The sequence below is a fragment of the Pelobates fuscus genome, chromosome 6, assembly GCF_036172605.1.
Source record: "Pelobates fuscus isolate aPelFus1 chromosome 6, aPelFus1.pri, whole genome shotgun sequence".
Lineage (NCBI taxonomy): Eukaryota > Metazoa > Chordata > Amphibia > Anura > Pelobatidae > Pelobates > Pelobates fuscus.
The window spans coordinates 51,036,740-51,061,552 of record NC_086322.1 but is presented as its reverse complement, the minus strand read 5'-3'; the positions used below and the strand labels follow the sequence as shown (position 1 = coordinate 51,061,552).

Here is a 24,813-nt window from a genome sequence, read left to right as displayed (position 1 = left end):
AATAAACTGCATTGATTGTTTTTTTTTTTTTCCAGTACCAAATTGTGTTGAAATTACATTAGATTTTCTTGTTTTAAATCCCTGAAAATATGTTGGCACATAATCCAACTCTTCTGTAATAATGGGTAATATTTAATTGTGTATTATTTGTCTATGCTCTCCCGATGCAGCTTGAAAACAACAAATATTAAGATATACCCTTTCCTGCAAAACTCCATTTTTGATTGAAGAAGCAGTTGTCTCGCGGCTCTGTATTATGAAAGCTCTCCATTCTAATTTAAAACAAGTAAATATTTCCTGTTAAATATCTACGTTGCAGAAAATTGCCAAGAGAGCAAGTCCAATATTTTTATATAAATAAAACCGATTTAAACACTGTTTGATTTGATCTCCAAGTCCCTTTGCAGGTTTGCTTGGGAGCTTTGTAGTTCATTCTCTGTTATACCGACTGGAACATTTTGTGCAGCCATTCTTGTAATATTCAAAGTAGCTCCCAAAGCAAACATTGGCTGTGTTTTGAGGGTTTTTATTCTCAACAGCATGTGGTGTGGATCATTTCAGAACTTTTCTAAATTTTGCCTTTTAGAGCTGGTTTCTTTATGTACACATAGCACAAAATCCTCCTACAACAGATCCACCTGTGGTTATGAAAACGTCAGTATTATTCACATAATAAGAATTCCAGTGGATTTAAAGGACTACTATAGGCACCTAGGCCACTTCAGCTCAATGAAGTGGTCTGGGTGCCAGGTCCCCCTAGTTGTTTTTTGTTTTTTTAATTCTTTATTTTTGTATATGATAGAACAACGCGCATGTGGTACCCCAACGGCAATCCACATGCTTTTTCAAAACATTTATAACAATCAGGAGTACGTTAGTGCTTGCACATTTTTATTATTAGTATGCATTTGATCAAGATAAATCACGAGTTAGCTTCTGTTGAGCATAAACAAAACTTGTGTAGATCAGTTAAAATAGACAAAACATTGCTAGTAGTAAGACTGCATAAGTGTTAATTTAGATTGAGTAACATGCTGGACAGGGCACGACTGCTATTACTCGTGTCGTGACTGTTTGGTTACCTGCTAAGTATAGCATGGTTGGTCTTGTTTAATTATTAAAGAAAAAAAAAGTTACCTGCGCTCTTTCCACATCCCTATGTATTTTTAAACAAATGGAGGTTTTTAGTTACCTCCAATGGCCATGAGAGGGTATGCCCACCTGCCACCTTGTTTAATTTTTTAGTTATTAGTTAGTCGCTTATATGCAGGGGGAAACAAGAGTAATGTATTGACCACTGGGGTTGAGCCAACTGCGTTTAGAATATATAGATAATGCACGCAGGAGGCATTTAAATAAAGTAACATACGTTCAGGCATTTGGTGACAGGCCCTGCAGATCAAAAATAAAGATCAGATTCTAGGCCGAACATTAAAAGACAACTAAGGGACATTACGCTAGGCCAATCCTTACATTATATGGGGTCCCCTAGTTTTAACCCTGCAGCTGAAAACTGCAATGTTTACATTGCAGGATTAATTCAGCCTCTAGTGGCTGTCTCCCTGACAGCCACTAGAGGCCGCTTCCGCGATTCTCTGTGAGTAAATCGCACTGAAATGACGCTGGACGTTCTCAAGGAGTCCAGCGTCAAATAAGATCCCCATAGGAAAGCATTGAGTAATGCTTTCCTATGGGCGGGTTTGAACGCGCTAGCCTCTCTGGCCTCACATGCGCATTTGGCTCCACTTGGGAGCTGACACCGGCAGGGGGAGGAGAGGTCACCAGCGCTGAGGGAGCCCGGCGCTGGATTAAGGTAAGTGGCTGAAGGGGTTTTAACCCTTTCAGCTCAGCGGGAGGGGGGCGCTGAGGGAGTGGGGGGTCCTATTAACCATATAGTACCAGGAAAACAGGTTTGTAAGTTTGAATGGAAAAGCTGAAGCTAAAATTGCCAGGTTTAGTCTATATCTAGTTGAAGAATGTTTTCAAATGCGGTTTCAAACTTACAAACACATAATTCCATCCAGTATTTACCTGTGGAGTCTTATTGAGTGAGTAAAGATTTATGTTTGTTGTCATCACGGACAGCATGATGTCGCCAAGATCTGAGAATTCTTCTTAAAGACCGACTGAACTCAGGGTTGCTGTGTGAAAATAATCTGATTAGCAAAGGTCAGCAAATAATGCACATTCACATTGGATTGGACAGGAGATCATTTGTATGGATCAGAAGAGCTGGGCAAGTAACTTGTTAAAGAAAGTATTGGTTCATAATTTTACAATACCCATGTTAGTCAAATGGGCAATAATGGACCGTCCATTTCTGTTTCAGCTTTTTTGTCAGATTTATTTTTCCTTACTTTTTAGCCACTTAATATAAGGTGTTGTGACGTATCGGAACAAAGGAAGGCAGATGCTAAACCAGGCATAGGCAACCTTTCGGCACTCCAGATGTTTTGCACTACACCTCCTATGATGCTTTGCCAGCGTTATGGGTGTAAGAGCATTATGGGGGATGTAGTCCACAACATCTGGAGTGCTGAAGGTTGCCTATCCCTGTAAAACTATGCAGCGGGGTTAGCCAACCCATATCTCTCCATTTGCTGCAGAACAAGAATACATTCTCAGAATGCAGCAGACGGACAGAAGCATCATATGGGATGTACCACCAGAATACAGTTAATGTTGAGCTACCTGCTAAGCATCCCTGCCGATGAGCAAACATGGGGTGATCCATTCCAACGACTTAACTGCGTGCCAACTAAGAACGTCAGCTCGAGCAGGAGTCAGAAGAATTGGGTCAGTCTGCTTAACCTATCTGCTAGGATGACAGGCATCAAGATATCAAAGCTACGAGTGGTTTCTTCTCTTAAGTGCATAACCACCGTGGCATAATGCCCAAATTAGAGGTTTTTAGATACCAAAGAACGAGTACTTTTAACTATTTTCTCTGTATGAAGTCTGTGTGCTTTTAAATAGCAGACGTCCAAAACAGTTGTTTGGCAGATGGGAGAAGTGACTGTGTCTGGAGCAGATGACAGACATTTTGAGCTTTGAAGATAAATGAGGTGCAGTGAGCAGGGCAGCACACAGATAGAGATTGAAGTCTAGAGGCTTTACGGTGCACTGATGTGTGGGGTCGATCCCATCTCAAAGTGAAGCATGAAGCCGAGCGATAATGATGTATCTGATGACAGTGCCTGGAAGATTAAAGAGCAGCTGGGGCTTTGTACAAAGGGATGAGCGATGAGACAGGACTATAATCTTCAATGTACTGCAAGAATTGAGCCTCGTTTACACACTTTTTTACACACCGAAAACATTGTTGCCTTTGGATTCTTCTAAAATAACTAATGTTGCTGTTTTCAGTACTTACAATGTTTCTTTCTGAGCTTAAATAGGATGATGGGGATATAAATAGCAGGAGCCTTGTAGTCCAGTTCGCCTTAAAGGGCCACCCAGACCACTTCTTCTCATTGCAGTGTCCTTTTCCCCCTGCATCAGGTTGGCTGTCTACCAATTGCTTTGCATGAGGACTTCCAGTGTCCACTAAATCACCACAGGAAAGCACTGATTCAATGCTTTCTTATGGGTAAGGCCTAATGTGCATGTAGTGCTCTCCGTGCATGCACATTAGGTCCCTCTCCCATCGGCTGACGTTGGTTGGAGAACGAGGCGCTGGCCTCCTCCTTGGTCTCACTCTTTGCTCCCATGGTGGCAGAGGTAAGATGCAACATCCAATTCTGCACTGTTGTTGGCAGCAAGCCAAAAGCTCGGAGGAACTGTGGCACATCATCAGGGGCCTTGAGTGTAGCCCAGGACTCTCCTTTTCTGGCATGGAAGCTGAAGGGGTGGCCCCAGCTGTAGGCAATATGCTGCTCTCGCACTAAGGTGCTGATGGGGTGGAGGGCGTGTCGAATTTCAAAATGTCCAAGTTTGGCATTATCTGGCCTTGGACATAATGCGCTCCTTCTGTTGATATGAAATAATCCAGCATATCACATCTCTTGGCACTCCATCGGGGCGGGGAGGGCATAAAGGTTGGTGAGCCCTGTTTAGTAGAATCTCCTCCGGGTCCTCATTGCCCAGGATCATATTGAACATGGATTGCCGGGTATCATTCAGGGGTTCCTCAGTTTAGTCATAGTTGCTATACTATAGATGAGTTTGAGAATTTTTACAAATCAGCTACTTTGTTCCTAAATAAACACCCATATTTAATTTTCCACATTCAATGGTTCTGGCAAGAATAAGTAACAACATTTTATAAATTGGTAAATCAATGATCATATTAAAATATGATATAGAAATTGTACCCATTTTATCATTTAGCATCTTTGAAGGAAGAGAATTATACCATCAATATATTTATTGACGCCATCAGAAATCAATTTTTATAAATAAATGTGCAAAGACAAGACCTATGCATAAAAGAATACTGCAGGCACCATAACCACTTTAAGTGGTTATAGTGCCTGGAGTTCAGTGGCTCCTGGTCCTGCATCAATACAGTTACATTCTAACCAATACTAAACAGTTTACTCACCGCTTAACAGAAATTCTCTGTCCCCAGCAGCATGAAGCAAGGCTTGCAATAACTAAATAGCCGAGGAGGAGAGGGTAGCAGGCATTGATTGGCTGAGAGTCTTAGCTGAGCGACCTCAGCCGATCACTTCCTGGTATGAATTTTTATGGTGTGAGGTTGAAGCATAGATCTGCTGCTGCCATTTTAACATTGAAGACCGTTCTTCAGTCTGCTGCTTATGACTGAGAATCACTAGTAAACGATGAGTGGTGCCCATGACTCCAGACACCATAACCACTTCAATATGTTGAAGTGTTCCTTTAAAAATATTGTTTTCGATTCATAGTATAGTGAATAAAGCCCTTGATGTTGTTATTAAGTTCCTTTTCCCATCTCATTCATCAGCTTCCACAACTCGAAGACTAATTCGAGATTTCCAAGCATCCTGCCAAATTGCAACATATGGTGAAATACAATCACAGAACGGTTTATTCACAGATGAAAATAAAGTGAGCATAGCATAGCATGAGGACCTTGATTCCTGTAATACATCAAATGATTAGCAAGCAAAATGACAGCACTTTTACAGCCTCACTGCACTAAAAACAAACAAATGCAAAACACTGGGTTCTCCCATCAGTATCTATAGACATGTATATTGTATTTATATTATGCATCCAAAGTTATGTACGCATTGTGACAGTTCATTGATGGTCCCACGGCAGGCAGCCTACAGTACTGAGCTGAAAGCTAACAATACAACTGTATCCTTAGTTTGGTTGAAATGTTTCCACACTCTTTCATTAAAATGTTTGAGTTTGAGTGATAGGAGCTGTAGGCTTCCGGTAGGTCTCTATTTTTGATCCCAGAGAGACGGAATTCTCAACAAGGTTATTTATATTCTGTAAGTTGGTAATAACATTAAACTCTCATTTACTCTCAGCAGACCAAGAAACGATAATTATTATTTTGTTTAATCGCAAAATTTACCATTTCTAGCAGAAAACTATATATTAAAGTGTTTCAGTTGCAAATAAAATGTGTTGACTATAGGCCTAAAGATTGAGCCTTCATCATATAAATTTGTTTTTGAATTATATTAATAATAAAAACTTTTTTTATGATGCCAGTCTGGAAAGTGACATTACTAGGATCTACTTAGACTATGTTTGTCTTCAAATGTATATGCAATGCAAGTTATCTTTATCTTGCTGGAGGTTTTTTTTTTACTCAATGCTTTCCTATGGAGAGATGTAATGCACGTGTGGCATCTGCCGCTCATGCGCATTATCACCACTTGTCGTTGAGCTTCGGTTCAGCGCTGAGGGACATCGGTGCTGGGAATAGGTAAGTAAATGTTGGGATTTTAACCCTTTATTTACTAGAGCGGAGGGGACACTAGGGAGGTGGAAGCAGAGGGGACGATAGTGCAAGGATTCCTGGTACTATAGTATCCCTTTAACTAAAGTGAGAATTCAAGATAAATCTCAAAATTAAGATGGAAATAGTCGAATTGGAGTCAGCTATGCTTCCTGGTCAGCTATTTTGTACTTAAATTTAAAATTCACTTTGAATTTTCAAATTGATAAATACAATATAACCCTGTCCATCTTCAAACTACATATTCTTCTTATTCTTTTAGTCTCATTTACTTAGACTTACTCTAAACCTCTCTTGAGATATGTTTTGTTTACTGAGGTCCAGTTGTATTTACATTTAAATATATATGTATTGTTTACTTTTCATTAATAGTGTCTGTGCACGTATAGTATTCTACTCCCTCCAATTGGATTATTTTCAATTGTTTGCATGCTGGTCATGTTTACAATGCCTAGCATGTCGATTTCTCGAGGTTACAATCTATTCATCAAGCTTGCCATTTGTGTTTCGACTAGCCATCTAATAGTTTTCACATAGAGAAATTTGTAAATAGGCCTTGAGTTGTTATTCAAAAGTCTGATGAATGGAAGACATTCACACTTCACTTAGCCTTTTTGTTTTAAGTCTGGGGCGCACTCATTTAAATAGCACGGCTTTGACAAAAAAAAAAATCAAACCTACGTCTTTGCATATGAAATGCATTCTTCAGCCCAGAAATCCATATAATTTATATTTGTGTACAATTCTGTCTCATGCCCCTTTCCCTATTTAATTATTCCTGCAAGACTGGCATGCATTGAGCCCATGTGTAGATTTTCTCATGGGTCTAGATCTAGTATAGAGATTTTAATGCTTTTTTTTTTTGTTTGTTTTTTTTTTAAGTAGAATTAACCTGTTAAACTCCCCCTTTCCTCATAAGACGCCTAAATATCATGCGAAAATCACTTTATAGTGGTTTCTTGGCAGCTGTTGTTGGAGAGAAGTTTGGCAGAGGCTGACACGAGTTGTGGTCTTGCAGCAATGAATTTTGATAACTGTATTTCTTTAGAATAAAATTAAATTGTGGCACAATCTAAAGGGTTACTTCCTCATATCGTAGCCATGTGCAGTCCACACTGTGGTTAAATGGGAACCTTTCTCTGAAAATGACACCATTGCATAATACATTGAAAATCCACTGTAACTTGTATTAACTTTTTCATGTGATATTTTGTTTTCTTTTAAATGTATTAGAGTCCTGGCACAGTCAAGGCATACACTGTATTGGAGGGTGGGGAATGGAAACAATGTTTCTATTTCTCCTCCTCTCTCTGTGGTGTCTCTTTGCGGAATATTTGACCCAATGCTTGACAAGGAGTCAAGATGGAAGAACTCAGGTCCACGTTACAGGTAAATCCAATGATGCGGTTTTTACATTTAATAGTACTTTACAGACCTCACAAATACATGTTTGTTTAATATAGAGGATAAGTAACCATAATAATAATAATAAAAAACCTGGAAAGTGATGGACCACTTTTAAACGTATGACGCTCTGCATTCTTTGGGGCAACCTGCTTAGTTTATTTCAGTACTTTGCAAAGACGAGGAAAAGTGGTGTGAGGCAACTAATTACCAGGTGTACTAGACCATAGCATATTCTGCCCACTTCAAACTGCGTCAAATAAACCCTTGATAAATGTATGTTTCACCAGCATTGAAAGATATTTGACTCCGGAGTCCTGACCTCTGCCACATGTTAAATAACTGCTGGCACAGGAGAGCTTTATTTAGCTCCTGGGAAACATGCTTCTGTTTTGAATAACACCCACAGTTTTGAGCTATCTCAGATGGCATAAAACTGCCTGTAGACGTGGGGAGAGGGGGGCTGGGGGAATCTGTGAATATTTGTTGAGCTAAAGTTTTGTTTTGTTTTTTTTCCCCCCAAGACACTTGGTAATTTTGTTAAGTTGCTTTAGACAGGAGCAAAGGAAGGATTCTGGGAATAATAGTGCTTTCAATATGTTATATTTGCTGCCGATCACATCTCTGCATCCTACCTTATAGACCTGTGTTCCATATATAAAATATTTTCGTTCTTGAAGGTTGTGCATTATCTCTTACTCAGCCCACATCAAAGCTTACTCTAGAGACCATACATTGTGATTTCATAACACTTTTATCTGGTTAAAGGGTTTTGTGGTTTCAGCAATAAGCATGAGTGATGATATTTTAAAACCTTGATGGATGACTTAATTATTAGAATGATTCAGTAATTTAGCTATGTGTATATCACTGTCTGTGCTAATATCTAAAGCAAAGCACAATATAGAATAATTTAGTTATCATCTAGTGTAATCACTCCTAGTAAGTTATATGTTAATTGTCTTTCTGCTTGCCTTATAGCACAGTTGAATTTATGCAATATTAATGTGGTCAAATATATTAAAGAGTAAGATCTGATAGCTCGTGAATGTAATATAAATCTATATACATCTATGCATGCATACACTGATCAGCTACAACATTAAAGGACCACTCTAGTGCCAGGAAAGCATACTCGTTTTTCTGGCACTAGAGTGCCCTGAGGGTGCCCCCACCCTCAGGGACCCCCTCCCGCCCGGCTCTGGAAAGGGGAAAAGGGGTAAAACTTACCTTTTTCCAGCGCTGGGCGGGGAGCTCTCCTCCTCCTCTCCGCCTCCGTTCCTCCCCGTCGGCTGAATGCGCACGCGCGGCAAGAGCTGCGCGCGCATTCAGCCGGTCACATAGGAAAGCATTCATAATGCTTTCCTATGGACGCTTGCGTGCTCTCACTGTGATTTTCACAGTGAGAATCACGCAAGCGCCTCTAGCGGCTGTCAGTGAGACAGCCACTAGAGGAAATAGGGGAAGGCTTAACTAATTGATAAACATAGCAGTTTCTCTGAAACTGCTATGTTTATAAAACAATTAGTTAACCCTAGCTGGACCTGGCACCCAGACCACTTCATTAAGCTGAAGTGGTCTGGGTGCCTAGAGTGGTCCTTTAAAACCATCTGCCTAATATCATATAAGTTCCCCTCGCTGCCAAAACAGATCTAATGTGTTGAGGCATGGACTCCACAAATCCTCTGAATTTGTCCTGTTGTTACTGGCACCAAGACATTAGCAGCAGATCCCACTAGTTGCGAGTTGGGGCCTCCATGGATCTGATTTGTTGCTCCAGCACATCCTACAGATGCTCAATCGGTTTGCGATCCGGAACTTGGAAGCCAAGGCAAAACCTTAAACTCTATTTCTTCTCAAACCATTCCTGAACAATTTTTGCAGTGCAATATATATATTCACTGACTGGGTGATCAACAGATCAGCATTTAATGTAATTAACTGTAAACAGTACATGTAGGTGAGAGGGTCTAGAGTGAGAGTTCAGAATTAAATGGAGACTCCTAGCTGGAGGTGACTTATTCTCCCTTTACTGCATTATATGAATAATACATTGAAATTGCATGTGCAAAAAACAGTAAAAACAAACAAAAAATCCTGCACATTTCAAGAACCTGTATTTGCGACAAATCCTAGGCTGTTCAGGATCTGCCATGAGCCATCATCAAACTAGGAAGTGTTTCAGACAATCACGATTCTCACAGAATTTTCTGTTTTGCACTGCTGTTTCTCTCCTTTTAACCAATGCCTTATGGCACCACAAAGTCTTCTGGGAGTTGTACATCAATTATCTGCTTTCTGATGTAGAAAGCCAAGATCTGAATTTCAATTTTCAAAAAACATTGGTTTGAAACGAAGATTGATTAACAGTCATGAGTAGTGTGGGTACAATTTGGGGGGGTTAGTGGTTTAGGAAATGTGTCAATAATGATGATTTTTCAAGAGTTCACTAAGAAAATTCTTGTTTGAGTTCATAGTGACTGCCAAGGCTAGTGGGATATTTTAGGATTAGTCGCTTATACCTGTTGTACTGAAAAGGTTATCTTTGCAAGCTGCCAATAAAATGGTGTTAAAGTGATCTATAGAGTTATTATATGTAAAACGGATCAGTCCTATAAAACACAAACCAACACAGACTCCGTAAAACCATATTTTGATTCGTTTGATTGAACTGCACACCAGATGGTGTCTTTGTTTAAGAGGTTTAATATGTAGGGCTCTATGAATTCTGCCTCTGCTCAGACTGCAAATGTATTTAAGACTTACATTTTTTTTTGTGTGTCTGGTGACAGTTCACTTATTTTCTGCCGAACTCAATACATGCTGCCAGAGGGACTTTGTTTTGTTTTTTCCTCCCCACCCCCAGTGTCTTTAAATAGAGAGCACTGTCTGAAGGAGAAGCATTCAAACTGGTATTTTAAATTGAATCCACATTACCGAGACTCCACCGGTGAACATGGATAAGCCTGCAGGCCTAATGCTTACTGTATGTAAATGGAGTAAACAGCTGTACTAAAACTACCTATTTCTGACTCTTATGGCATAGTAAACCATTAATCTCCATCTTGAAAGACAGCATAGTAAATTGTTTTAATATAATATATCATTTATTATTTTATCCGTTAACATTCCATTCAATGTGTAGAGCTTTCTGACCAATAGGGTTCTTGGTTTGCTAGTGTTTAAAAAGTCCTGTATGTTTTATTGTGCTGTGTTTTTAAACACCAGTATGTTTCCACTCACAACAGACCCTAGACACCCATGAAAATACTTAGCAGAAGCTCTGCAATATACTTTGTTTGTTGTGTTTATGGCAGATGTAAACAACAATGTAAAATGAATGCACCACTTGGCTTTGTACAGCAAACTTTTCAGTCTTCGTGCAGTAACTGAAGCAGAACCGTAGGCTCCTTCCCAGAAGTTTGTGTTTTTAAGTGCACTCGTCATATCTAGCATGACTTGGTGCTATTTTATAGAGCATAATATACTAATTTGGCTGATATATTTATAGATAACAGATAAAAGGTTATTCTGTTCTACGTAATTTCATTTTTGGTCTTTACGACTTTGCCATTGGAATATCCAGCCGTCCCACCCCTAAATTATGCAGTTTCCTGGCACAACTCTGAACGTGTGCCACCACTTCAGGAATGGTAGGATATTGTTCAGGATTAGCCATTCTATCAGGTCCAAGTTTGGCGTATAGGAACCCTGCAGCAACTGTTCTTCCGGTGAGTATTTTAATTTATACATTTGCTTGCCATTTTGCCAACAGAGTGTATAAGTTAGATCTATTCCTAATGTAATGTGTTATCCGTACAATTTGTGCATGTGTACCTTAAGTCATGCTCTGCTTTTAGACCCGCTAAAGATGAGGGCATCAAAAATGTCATCTAAATACTTTCACCCAACTATAAGCCTCCATTTTATCGCCTTTGAAAATAATGTGTGTGAATACCTTGCTTATCATTCTTCTTATTCCATGACAATAAAAGAGTTTGAAGATGGAGGGCATCTTTCAGTCATTGCCAAGGGCGCCTGCAATTAAAATATTGTTGCACTTTAAAGGACCACTATAGGCACCCAGACCACTTCAGCTCAATGAAGTGGTCTGGGTGCCAGGTCCATCTATGGTTAACCCTGCAGCTGTAAACTGTTTACATTAGGGTTAATCCAGCCTCTAGTGGCTGTCTCATTGACAGCTGCTAGAGGCGCTTCCGCGCTTCTCGCTGTGATTTTCACAGTGAGAAGATGTCAGCGTTCATAGGAAAGCATTGAGAAATGCTTTCCTGTGGACTGACTGAATGCGCGCGCGCGGCTCTTGCCGCGCATGCGCATTCAGCGGATGACGTTGAAAAAGGGAGGAGAATCCCGGCGCTGGAAAGGTAAGAATTTAACCCCTTCCTCCCCCTTCAGCCCGGTGAGAGTGGGCCCTGAGGGTGGGGGGGAACCAAAGACAATATAGTGCCAAGAAAACAAGTTTGTTTTCCTGGCACTATAGTGGTCCTTTAACTTAGCCAAGTCAATAGGAAAAGTATAGTATCAGCCCCAGTGAAGGATGTGAGCAGATTCATATCTACTGTAGCCTCCAGTTCTTTAAGAAGTCCTACCTCTTTAGGATATCCTCCCACCTTCCTGGGTGACTTTCTCTCATTACAATTGTCCTCCTCAGTTCCCTCTCTCTTCTTCCACAAGCCACATTTACTAGCTTATGTTGACAAAGATATCTTGTCCAAAAACAAAAGGTTGCTTGTATACAATCCCCAAATCCTCTATTTAAATGTGACAATTCTAGTGCACTAGACCAATAGAAACATAGAATGTGACGGCAGGTAAGAACCATTCGGCCCATCTAGTCTGCCCAATTTTCTAAATACTTTCATTAGTCCCTGGCCTTATCTTATAGTTAGGATAGCCTTCTGCCTATCCCGGGCATGCTTAAACTCCCTCACTATGTTTACCTTTTACCATTTCAGCTGGAAGGCTATTCCATGCATCCACTACCCTCTCAGCAAAGTAATGCTTCCTGATATTATTTTTAAACCTTTGCAACTTTAATACAAGACTAATTTAAGTGCCTTGGATAGGAGAAAGGTAAGTTCAAATATGAGTGTTTGCCAAAATTTGTTTTACAGTTAACAAATAATGTATCTTAGACCGTTGAATTGGATTTAGGCAAGTGGGCCTGGATCATGGCTTGTTTGGAAAGTATTTGTATCCTCTTGCCTGATCTTTTCTGGTCTTGTGTTTTTGCTCGTCAGTCTATTTTACTTTTCCCCCCCTTTTAAATAAAGGGTTTACACATGGTAATAATTTTGCCAGGTTTGTGTAATTCATCTTGCCTCCTGAATGTGTAAGACAGCCAGAATGTGCAGAATAAGCAGAAATGTTAGTCGAATTGAATCAAAATATTCAGCTTCTTGTGATTTATGTCTCTAGAGACCATAGTTCAAATCATTGCCAGAGAACGTTTTCTGCAAGTGAAAATCTATTTGTTTGATTACGATCCTTTTGGGATAGAAACACAAAATAAGCACTCATGTTGTCCAGAATTATGTATTTTTTTTATTATACACAAAAGGTTCAGTCATGTTTGGCTTGCTTTGTGCATAGTGCAAGTTCTATTTTTGTTTTATATTTCTATCGTATAGACAGGTCATTCTTTTAAAAGTGATAAATATCATCAACCTCAACTGCAACAATGGGGGAAAACGTATGTATTGAGGGGAAATTAATTTTGTGCAATGACACGTATGAAATCTACCCAGTTACTTCAGCCAAGAGTGTCCTTTTAATAGCTATCTGCCCATCCAGTCTGCCTTATCTATATTTGTTCTTGATTTTGTATCATAATTCTCCTAAACCGTGATGGGGGAACCCTACTGTTTATAGCTTGAAAAACAATTTGATTTTACTGTGCTTAAAGCTTAAAAAACAATTTGACGAATCATGAATGTAGTAATTTTAATCTCTCTAATGCCTAACATCTAACCCATCTATATGAATTACAAATTTAATACCAACTTAGGCGATCTAAAAGCATAGTTAGTATTCTATTTTGGGGCATTTATATAGCGCCAGCTTATTCCACTGCACCTTACAATATTATGAGTGGGGGAAAATGAACAATAAATGAGACCATTACAAAATGTTATAGGAACAATACGTTGATGAGGACCCTGCTCAAATGAACTTACAGTCTAGAGGAGGTGGGGTAAAAACCACAAAAGGAAGGGCATCGAGGGGGGACAGCAACCAAACACCAAGATGGGAAAGTAGCAGAACTGGAAGGTGATAAAGTCATCCGTGAATCTTGGAATTGTTGGAGTATGAACTAATGAGAGAGGAAAACTATTATTGGTTAACAAGGGTTAAACGCAAGATGAATTTATAATGGAGAAAGTCTGACATGGTTCAAGTCTTCCTCCAGCAGCGTTTGGCTGAACGGGAGCATCTCTGCAGGTAGCAAATTGACTTAGTGTGCCATGGTTGGAGGCGCGTCCTCGTTGAGGTGTATATTTGGAGTGGGGCTGCACCGTCTAGGGCAGAGGTGAGGGTAGTGTTCTATCAGTAGATATCCAGAGAGGGACATGAGAAGGTAGGGATGGATGAGAGTTGAGAACAGACATCAGCTGAAAGTTGCAGGAGGTCAAGAAAATTCTGGTTTCTCCTGAGTTGAGGAGGGTTAGGCTGAGAATGTTGGGTGAGGGGGCTCTCAAAAACAAATGATAAGAGACACGTAGCAATAAGAGCCGGATCACACTCTGGTGTAAGACACACCACAGCCCATAATAGTAAATGGAGGGGCGTGAGAGTTAGCACAGCCAACATTGGATATCGCCTAAGTTCCGTAACAGACAACATGGGAAATGTTTATGATGTCTCTGGTGAACTGTATGATTGGTTTTCAAGTTGTTAAGAGTGTGCAGCACCCTATTATGTAACCAATGTACCTGCAATTTCCCCCTTTTCTTTCTGTACCCTGGCGAGCAGGCGCCAACAAATTGATATGGCAAGAAAATAAATAAATAAATAAATAAAAATGCTTTCAAATTGAAAAAAAAACCAAATGATAAGAGGTGGTGATCTGAGGAAACGGAGTGTTACAGAGATTAGACACTGTGCATGCATCTGAAAAAATAAGGTTTGGCTATACTGGCATTATTTTTGAAATTCACATTGAATTCTCACTTTGGTGAATTAACCTGCAAGTTTTGATCACTAACTGCTAAGATTTTGCCTTTATTCCACAACTCTCCTCATCCCTGGCCATGAAAATATCCTAAAAACAAGGCGGTGGAAAAAAATTAACTGCCAAGTCGCCCTTTCTGGGTAACAAAAAATCTCACTTGGTTTCCCGTTTTAGAAAAAAAAAAAAGTTAAATTTAAAGTTAACGTGTTAACAGGCAGGGCTGCAAATAAAATGGCCATGTAGCAGAGTGCTGGGAATCTCAGGCTAATGTGTTACAAAGGGACATGAAATTATAGTGAAATTGAATCCCTCCCATTTTATCACTGTTAAGCCTCCGTGGGTTATTTTTGTTACTAGTGAGCAGGGCACGGACACGGAAAGGTTCCACCTCCTCTCTCTAAGTCACAGTCTTGGTATTCTTAATAACAAAGTTATTTCCAATGCCACTTTTGGAATTTAACATAAGGAAGCAGGTCTAAATGAATATTGCTTGGTGTTGTAAAGGGAGAATGTTTGTGTGATGGCTTTGTATTTTAATGCATTATATTCTATGTGCAGCTTTCCCCATGTAAGATTTAGAATGTGGTTGTGATCTGTCGCTGTAGCGAGGACTGACATGCTGCTGTGTATATTTATGGGTAAGGGAGCGTATGCTGGTCTTGTTTCACATTGAGCTGGGCTTGTGACATGATGAGAGGATTCCAGTTATGTAAAATAATGACGTTTGATACACCGAATTTAAGCTGCTTTTTTCCAGTCCTGTTTTCCAGGTTGAAAGACCGCTCTATTCTTAAACTTTTCGAAATGCTATTTATTTTACCAAGTTCAGTAGGATTTCCTGTTTGTGCCTGGCTGTGGTGCATTACTTCTGTGTTTCTGTCAGATTTTGGGAAACCTATTTACAAGAATGAAGGATTTCAATTATTTTAAGCACCTTTTAGTGGCTGTCTCAATGTCTATTAATGAACGCGGCAAACAGAATTGAGGGCAACTTTATAAATACCTATTGTTTTTATGTTGTTGCACACATTATTTTCATTTTATTTTACACATAGACTTCTCTGAATTGAATCTATTATATATCTAAAAATTAAAGCTTAAATGTTACAGCACAACTGACCTCTCTGAGTGCTGGGTTTTGTTTTATTGCAAGAAAACATGGCACCCATACTCACTAACATTTGATTAGATGTGAGACTATTCCTATGGGCTTATTGATTAAACCTGGATTTCAAGAAGAATTAGTTCAACCCTAGGTTACAGAATTTTCAGGGATGTGGCAGGCAATACCATCCCAGAACCCTAATTCTTCACACATCCCACAGACTCACTAGTCAAAAAATTAGAAATTGAGATCTAGAGGGGTTTTGTTGGAGGACTTGGGTGCCATCTTCGTGCCCCCGATAGAATAAGAATGTTTATGCATTTTCTTAGTGGCAATAGATTTACTAAACAATATAACTGTACATGTGTTTAAGTCACCCAAGTACGTTTATAAAGCTGTTTTTCATTATCATTATTTCCAAATTTATAAAATGCCATATTTTCTTTAGTACCATGTTTTCAATATACTGGCATGCCATGCACATTAATAGGCAGTAGGGCTATTTTAACATACGTGTTTATTTTGAGTTAAATGTGTTCTGTAAAATATAATTAAATGAAATTACATCTAAACACCTCTACCTCATCGTAGTAAGATGAATATCCTGGATTTAATAAAACACAGAGAGAAGAGGTCATAGGTAAAAACTAATATTTCACAAAATGCTTATTCTAGAACTGGAATTGTTTAATTCTACGTTGTGGTATGTCCTCTAAACATTGAGGATTCTATTTTGTAATGATTGTAACCTTGTTTTGTGTAAAGTAATTTTACCAGAATTTAATGAAGAATAGTGAATTTAAAAAAACAAACAAACATATTTACAATGAAAACATAGACATTTTAAATATTAATTTAAACCTTTACCATAACAATAATGTGATATTCTTCATATTATTATTTTGTTGTGATTGTGCACTGTGTAATTCTCCTGACCCCTGCCGAATGTAAGTGTATAATATTATAATTTTCTCTCCTCCAATTGCCCCAGCGATGGCTGATTAAGCAATGGAATGTGCTCAAATATATGATTAATAACATGGAAGTCCAGAAAGGGCAATGGGAGGAGGACATTTCTGACACAGAACACTGTGCTGCCTGTCACTACCAGTTTTAATAACCCCTACCGCACATACTAACCATCTTTTTTTTACAGTGCTCAGTCACTCTACAGCTGAGACCCAAGACACTCATGCTGTAGCTAGTTGAAACGTTGCAAATATTCAACTTGCAGGACTGGGGCTGTGACTCAGAGGACTGATCTGATTTGGATTTCAATGTGTTTTAATCTGTAAAGATTGTTGCTTCTGTTAACCATGTCAGTTACTGCTGGGCCCCATATACCAATGCAGCATAATTGTATTGCCAGCTGCAAAGGTAATAAGAAATCTATCAGTATCTTAATGCTTTAGCACACTATGTGCTGAGAGATAATGGAGTAGCTGACATAACCGCAAAAAAAAAAAAAAATAGAAAGCCAAAGTTATCATAGCAGGAGCCCTATTGTCGATGAGATCATGAGAGGGAGAGCTATGAGCGGGCTAGGATGATAGACAGAGATAGTGTGCTGGAGCATTATACAGAGACATGCACTGCATGGGTATTGTGTGGGATAGTTGTGTTATCTCCATACTGTGCCCAGCTCTGTGTGTTATTTCTTTGTATTTTACTCAGCTCTACCTGTTGTATAGGTATCTCTGTAGTCTACTCAGCTCTGTATATTGTATAGGTATCTTTGTATTATACCCAGCTCTGTGTATTAAATGTCTATTTTTTTTTCTCAGCTCTATTTGTGGTATGATTATCTCTATATTGTACTCCGTTATATGTATTTTATAGACCTCTTTCATATCTATAGATATGTTTTGCCCAGCTTGTTTTATTGTATGAGCATCTGTATTATGCTAAGCTCTCTGTATTGTATGAGTATCTCTGTACTCTATCGGGAGGAATACGATTCTGGGGGAGGAGTCTGGTGCCCCACCATCTTAAAACTTCACCAGCCGCCAATGATTGTGATATAGAAATCTTTGCTTTAACATTTTTTTCTTTCTTAATAGGTCATCACACAATGAGCTAGAAAAACACAGGTGAGCTCTTTTGTACTAATTGGGTTCTTGTTTTAATTCTCAACAGGTATTTTAGGATTAGGGAGTACCTGGCTTTGATGGGCTGTGCATGGTAACTCCCCTGATTCCCAGCCAGGGCATTGCCCACATTACTTTGAGGGCAGGTGCTCCCTGAGTTTAAGTCCCATCCAACCCAAAGTCCCCAGCATACAGTACATTATGTATCTTCAGGATTCACAGTTTTGGAGGTGCTTTAATTCTATTTAAGTCATTATAGGGTCTATTTACCAATTGCTTTTAACCCCTTAAGGACCAAGCTTCTAGAATAAAATGAAATCATGACATGTCACACATGTCATGTGTCCTTAAGGGGTTAAACTCATAATAGGTCAAGGTTAGGAAGATCAAGTTTCTTTGTTTTTTTTTCTTTAAGTGAGTTTGACTTTGAGCAGTAGCAGACCAGGTTGAATATCTCACTGTGAGTAATCTTCATTACTTCCACTGACTGCATTTAAGAGATGGTATTTCTAAGAGATCAGTGACTTATCACCTCCCACTGATCAGACACGTATGAAGGGATATAAAATTGTCATGTAGGTTCCATGCTGAAAACATATGCGGTGTTGTCAGCTATATGCCTCTCACTTCCTATAGCAGTCGTTTGATGTTATTACTGGCCTATTTTTACACATTCACTGCAAGATCTTATGAAGGCTTTAGTTATCACATTTGTTATCTTTCTCAATTTCTTCAAAGAGCTGTATTTTTAACTAACAGCTTTAAGCTGAAGCGTCTTGGTCCAAAATAGTTCTCTGTACTAGATCTCTTTGATTCTGCCTCATTCCATGCCATGTGTGACTCGTCTGGCCTCTGCAGTAAATGTTGAAGTTGTGTTTCTCTTTCTCAAAAAAATAAAAATAAATAAAAATAAAAATAAAACATTAATTTAGTGAGCATTATCGTGCCAGTTGACTACCCCTTTTTGACTCTTAAGGGTTAGATGGAAGCACTTAAAGGAACTCTATAGTGTTAGGAATATAAGTCCTGGAGTGAGTTTTTTAGGTTTCAGGCCTACTCAGATTGCTTAGATTTTCTCCCTAACTGCGCTGGTCTTGCTCGGTTGGCCCCACCTCCAATAGGAAAGCATTGCAAGGTTCTTGTGCATGCATGGCAAAATGTAGCGCTGCGCCAGTCAGCATCTTCTCATAGAGATGCATTGAATCTATGTGGTGCATTCAGCATCTCTATGCAGAGCGTAGCTACGCTGAACCTATGTGTTGCACTGAGATAGGAAGCATCTTTAGTGTCCGTCTGAGTGACTAGGTGTTTCTCTGAAACATTGAAATGTTTGGCAATGTTTCCATTTACAGGCTATAGACACTGGAACTACTACATTAAGCTGTAGGGGTTCTGGTGACTATAGTGTCCCGTTAAATAAAAAGAAGAAAAGGAATGCCATACATTTAAATCCCCTTGGATATCTGCTGGTTCACTGAATGTCACAAAAGCTGAAATGGCTACTGTTTGTAGATTATTTGTAAACTTCTTCTGGTATTTACTAGATTTAGTAACTTGTAAAGAAGGTTGTGATCTTTGTGACTGCTATTTGAAACTAAACCTAATGTACAACGTCTGCCTTTACATGATCCCATGACTGGCTGAATGCCCTCATGTACTGAATGTGGCTGACGTGGACCCATAATGTTAAAAAATATACGGTAATGAGACCTGATTATAAATTTTATTCTAAAACTCAAGGATTTCTTGCTGATGGAATAGTTCTGTTTATAATTGAACCAATATGGTACTTGTTCTGTTTTACTTTAAAACTAATATACTTTTTTTAATTCTATACACAATGCTGTCAAAGAAGGTCCACTGTTCGAAAATGCACATAGGAGCACAAAAACAAGCATGAGAATTGCACTCTAAAAAAAAAAAAAAATCTCTATGTCAAAAATACAAATATTACCAATCCATCACTGATAAGAGATATTCTCACAAATGTCACAAAGACAAAGCAGTTCTTCATGGAGGAGTTGCTAAAATGCCTTCATAGGGTTTCCCTGAAGACAATAGTGGGTTTTGGTTTAAGAGCTGATAACACAGAGTGCCCCAAAACGTGCAATAATGTAGGAAATCAGACATGAGTCAGATGTTTTGCCAACACTGCATACCTGCTTTTTTTTCAACAGTTGAACTGGTAAAAGTGTTATTTATTGTTAAATCCACTTGTTGCAATTCATAAACGACAGACATTATGCAAATAATCTAAAAATTCTTCTGTATTTTTTGTTTTCCAGGCGAGCAAAACTACGACTATACTTGGAGCAGCTTAAACAACTAGTGCCACTTGGGCCAGATAGCAACAGACATACCACTTTAAGCCTCTTAAAAAGAGCAAAAATGCACATCAAGGTAAGTTCTGTACTCCGTACTATCAAATGTCCATATTTGTTTTTTGCCATATTCTTATGTAATTTAAAAAGTAATTTATATTGTATTTTGTGTTCTGCACATTTTAAATTCTCTAGAGATGTTTGTCACCAATGTTCCATAAATAGAACCCAGTGTACAGGGCTTGTTTTTTAGCACGGTACACATGTTAGTTATTTTGCACATTCATTAATTCTTATTTTATGTTGATTTTTTTTTTTTTTTAAATGTGTTTAGAAACTAGAAGAACAGGACCGAAAAGCACTTAATATTAAGGAGCAGCTTCAGAGAGAACATCGCTACCTCAAGTGCCGTTTAGAGCAGCTGTCTGTCCATGGGATGGAGCGAATGCGGACAGATAGTATGGGCTCCATCATGTCTACTGACTCGGAGCAAGGTGAGAAAGATGTGTGCATTCTCCAGGGTCTAGAAATATTACTCTGGAAATGACAGTGTTTGCAGATGACACAAAACTTTGTAAAATAATACAATGTGAGCAAGATATTACTTTGCTGCAGAGGGATTTAGATAGACTGGAGGACTGGGCACTCAAATGGCAGATGAAATGTAATGTTGAAAAATGCAAAGTTATGCACTTCGGCGTAAAGAATACACAAGCAACGTATACCCTTAATGGAAACGAATTAGGGATAACAACAAACGAAAAGGACTTGGGAATTGTTATAGACAACAAACTATGCAACAATGTGCAATGTCAATCAGCAGTGGCCAAGGCCAGTAGGGTATTGTCATGCATGAAAAAGGGCATTCATTCTCGGGACGGGAATATCATTTTGCCTCTTTATAAATCACTGGTAAGACCACATATTGAATATGCTGTGCAATTTTGGGCACCTGTTCTAAAGAAGGATATTATGGCACTAGAAAAAGTGCAGAGGCGGGCTACAAAATTAATAAAAGGAATGGAACATATCAGCTATGAAGAAAGGTTAACAAATTTAAGCTTATTTAGTTTAGAAAAACGTCGCCTGAGAGGGGATATGATAACATTATACAAATACATTCGAGGCCAATACAAACCATTGTGTGGAAATCTATTCACAAACCGGACTTTACATAGGACACGAGGTCATGCGTTTAGACAAGAAGAAAGAAGATTTTGTCTAAGGCAAAGGAAAGGTTTTTTTACTGTAAGAACAATCAGGATGTGGAATTCTCTGCCTGAAGAAGTAGTTTTATCAGAGTCCATACAGATGTTCAAACAGCTACTAGATGCATACTTGCAAAAACAGAATATTCAAGGATATAATCTTTCAATGTAGGGTAATAACTGCTTGATCCAAGGATAAATCTGACTGCCATTCTGGGGTCAAGAAGGAATTTTTTTCCTAGCTTGTTGCAAAATTGGAAGTGCTTCAAACTGTTTTTTTTTTTTGCCTTCTTTTGGATCAACAGCAAAAAACATATGTGAGGAAGGCTGAACTTGATGGACGCAAGTCTCTTTTCAGCTATGTAACTATGTAACTATGTAACACTGCAACACACACTCTCTCTCTCTGGAGAAGTGTATCTGTATTTTTCTTATTTTCTTTTTTTTTTTTTTTGTAACCCACCACTGTCATTGTTGGAGGAACTGACATGCATCTTGAGGGCAATTTGTTAATTTCATGAAACCATATTGCAATGAGTAAAAATTGGAAGATGATACGTTTGGTTTTTGAGAGGTTACTTGTAGGTTGCTGTGAGGCATTCCATGAAGAGATGGGACATGTGCAGTTGTAATGTTAGATGGGAGAACAGACCAAAGATAAGGAGAGTGAAGATCCAAGTTAGGGATCATCAGCCGAAAACCTTGCCTGGCAATTACTGTGGTTGCAACAGCACCACTCTGGGTCAAAACTCTTTTCTACAGGCATGGTCAAGCCATGTGTAGCTGTTTCCATTCTCTGCTTGGTTCTGGGTAAGACTTTGTCCTGCAAATATTGGGCTTGTTTCCATGCTTTTCTAAATTATTTAGCGACAAATTTGTAAGTGCTAAACTGACTCTCACTACAGATTGTAATTTCAAGCTGTTTTGATGTTCCAAAAGTTCATTTTTAATGACTAGTAATTAACAGCTACTGAAGGATTTCACACCTTCCATAGAAATTAATGGGCAGTTTTAATTGCTGCTCTACTTATTAGATGCTCAAATTACCACCAAGATGCATTCAGTTACTAACTCACTCAACTTTAAACCGGCTTCAGCTAGCTCCAATGTGGAAAAGCTATGTTGCCAATGCCAATCACAATTTCATAATGTAGCCTGTAGAGGAAAAAAAACACGAGTCTATTCTGTTTAAGTGTTGTTATGCACTAACACCAATCTATACGTACAGTGTGTGCAAGTTAGGTGTATGGAAATACTAAAGGCAACTTGCTCAGATGATCGTAAGTAAAGTGCAATGAGCTGAACATCTTATAGTCTCCTGGCGGAGTTGGTATGGCATTAATTGGAAAACTTCCTCTTTGTCCAATTTGCAAAGTGGTAAATGCTTAATGGTGATCGGTGTCAACTGAGACAGAATGAACTCCAACATCACCATGATTCTTCTTGACGAGCCGCCTGATTGGCAAAATGATTGTCTCCCTGCTGGTCTCTATAATTTGGAACACACTTTATTTTATTTTTTTTGTGAATCTCATGATTGTTTATTTTTAATTTTTTTCATCACATTTGGATTTTAATTAATACTTTTCTGTCTATCTCACTTATATATTTAGGCAGTTTGTTGTGTAGGGAAATCTTAATTAGTGCAGTCTAAATGTAACACTAGTTTAGCCACATTATAGGTTGCCCTCAAAGGCACAGACAGGTACGAATAGCTAGAGACTTCTCTCCTATACCTGTTTTTCTAATTTTTCTAGCTTATCTACCTTTCTAACAAAATAATTTTTCTTCTATGTTTTTGGCATCTAAATGAACTGATGTGAGAAGAGATTTATAATACACTACTACTGTTTTTTTCTTTCTGTAGTTATGGTGATTCTGTTTTGTTTTGTGGATTTGCTCCATGTTTTTATAGAAAGGAGTATTACATGATATAATAGTATTTAATCCATGTGTTTTGTTTGCTTTCTTTCCTTTTTTTTCTCTAGAAGTAGACATTGAAAGCATGGAGTTTACACCAGGGGAAATGGACAGTATCGGAAGTGCCAGTGATGTGGAAGACCACTACAGTTTGCAAAGTGGCTCCAGTGATGGGAGTTTTACACATTCCCTGAGACTCAATTCCAGGCTGTCGTAGTGGTCAAAATACTGAACCAACTCAGGACCATCCAGCTGAAGGCACTTAAGAGAAAACAAATGAATACAAAAAAACTTAAAAAAAAAAAAAGCAAGAATACCAAGTCACAAAAATGCCAACCTCCGCTCAGCTTGATTCTCAATTTAAAAAATGAACTCCTGCCATTGTTTGTCCCCTCAAAGACACTAACTCGGGCTGCACTTTGACATTGAGGGGACGATATGAAATCAAAGTTTTAAAATTATTTACAGAAGAAGGTTAAAACTCAATGAAACCTATTTTGTTTCAAGCATATCATTCCATTATTAAGTATTACATGGAAACACAGGAAAGTGCAAGTCAGATATTTTTCATTATCCAAGAACAGGTTAGTTTTGAAAATGAAGAAGAATTTATACACCGGGCAATTTTCATAGTAAATAACCCTAATTTTTTTTTTTTTTTGGTGAACAGATAAAGTGCTGAATTTGGGAACGTCTATATTTTTTAGCATTATGTTCTGGGGAGAGAAGGAGAGAAATATTGTAGGATTTTATATATATATATATATATATATATATGAAGCTGATCTTCGGTAGGAGAGCTCAAAAAAGTCTGTACTGTACAAGGGTTTGGGATAAAGGCCTACTCTATATATCACTTCAAATGACAGCATGGTCTCCTCCTTTTGCACTGAAAACGTTTCACTTGTAATTGGCCAGAGATACATCGCTGTATAATGCTTTATTGGTTACTCCTGCTGAACAGCAGCTTCTACATTATATGCTGATGCTGAATAACATTACACACTTTCAAACTTCACTAAAACGTTTCTTTGATGAAGGAACAAAGTATAACATATATTGGATGAAAACTAGCATTTAAAAATGTAATGATATTTAGGGATACCCTTAAGAGTTCTAAACCATTACATTCACAGAATGGAAAAGCGTATTGGGCTCCATACAACGCGAGACATTTATGTGATCACTTGTCTTGCCATCTTTCTGACAGGTTCAGAAATAATACAGTAGGCGATTTTAACCACATATGCATGACTTTAGCCCAGAAGCTGTATTTACTTTGTGTATGATGCTGGCATACTTTATTTTTTTTTTATTGTATTGTGCTGCAGTTTTGGGAATCTGTATTCCCTAAGCACCAGCAGGTTAATATAATTACCCAGGAGCAGGGTATTCAAGCACAAATTTTATATTTGCAATGTCAAACCGACAGTATGTTTTAAAATTGATATTGGGATCAATTGTTGTAAAATTGATCTAGGGATCAGTTTCAAGTCAAATAAATACATAGAACCTATAGTAAATCTAATGGTAGTAATCATAACTGGCACTCCCATATTTCTGCAAAGGACAAAGAAGTATTTTTATATCTGTAAATGTACCTTTACAGTTGCCTAGATATTCATTTAAATGCTATTTTATTAATACAGTGAAGGATACAAACATAACATAAAC

The 24,813-nt window shown here is 38.4% G+C and overlaps 1 protein-coding gene across 1 annotated transcript in view; it reads left to right on the top strand.

Annotated features, from left to right (window-relative positions):
• Window positions 1–23,453, top strand: part of MXD4 (MAX dimerization protein 4) — a 40,559-nt gene extending 17,106 nt beyond the window's left edge. The window contains exons 3-6 of the mRNA XM_063457684.1: window positions 17,664–17,693; window positions 19,976–20,090; window positions 20,346–20,505; window positions 23,208–23,453. Coding sequence (XP_063313754.1) covers window positions 17,664–17,693; window positions 19,976–20,090; window positions 20,346–20,505; window positions 23,208–23,356 — 454 coding nt within the window. The 3' untranslated portion in view covers window positions 23,357–23,453. The remainder of the gene's footprint in view (window positions 1–17,663; window positions 17,694–19,975; window positions 20,091–20,345; window positions 20,506–23,207) is intronic.
• The last annotated feature ends 1,360 nt before the right edge of the window (window positions 23,454–24,813 follow it).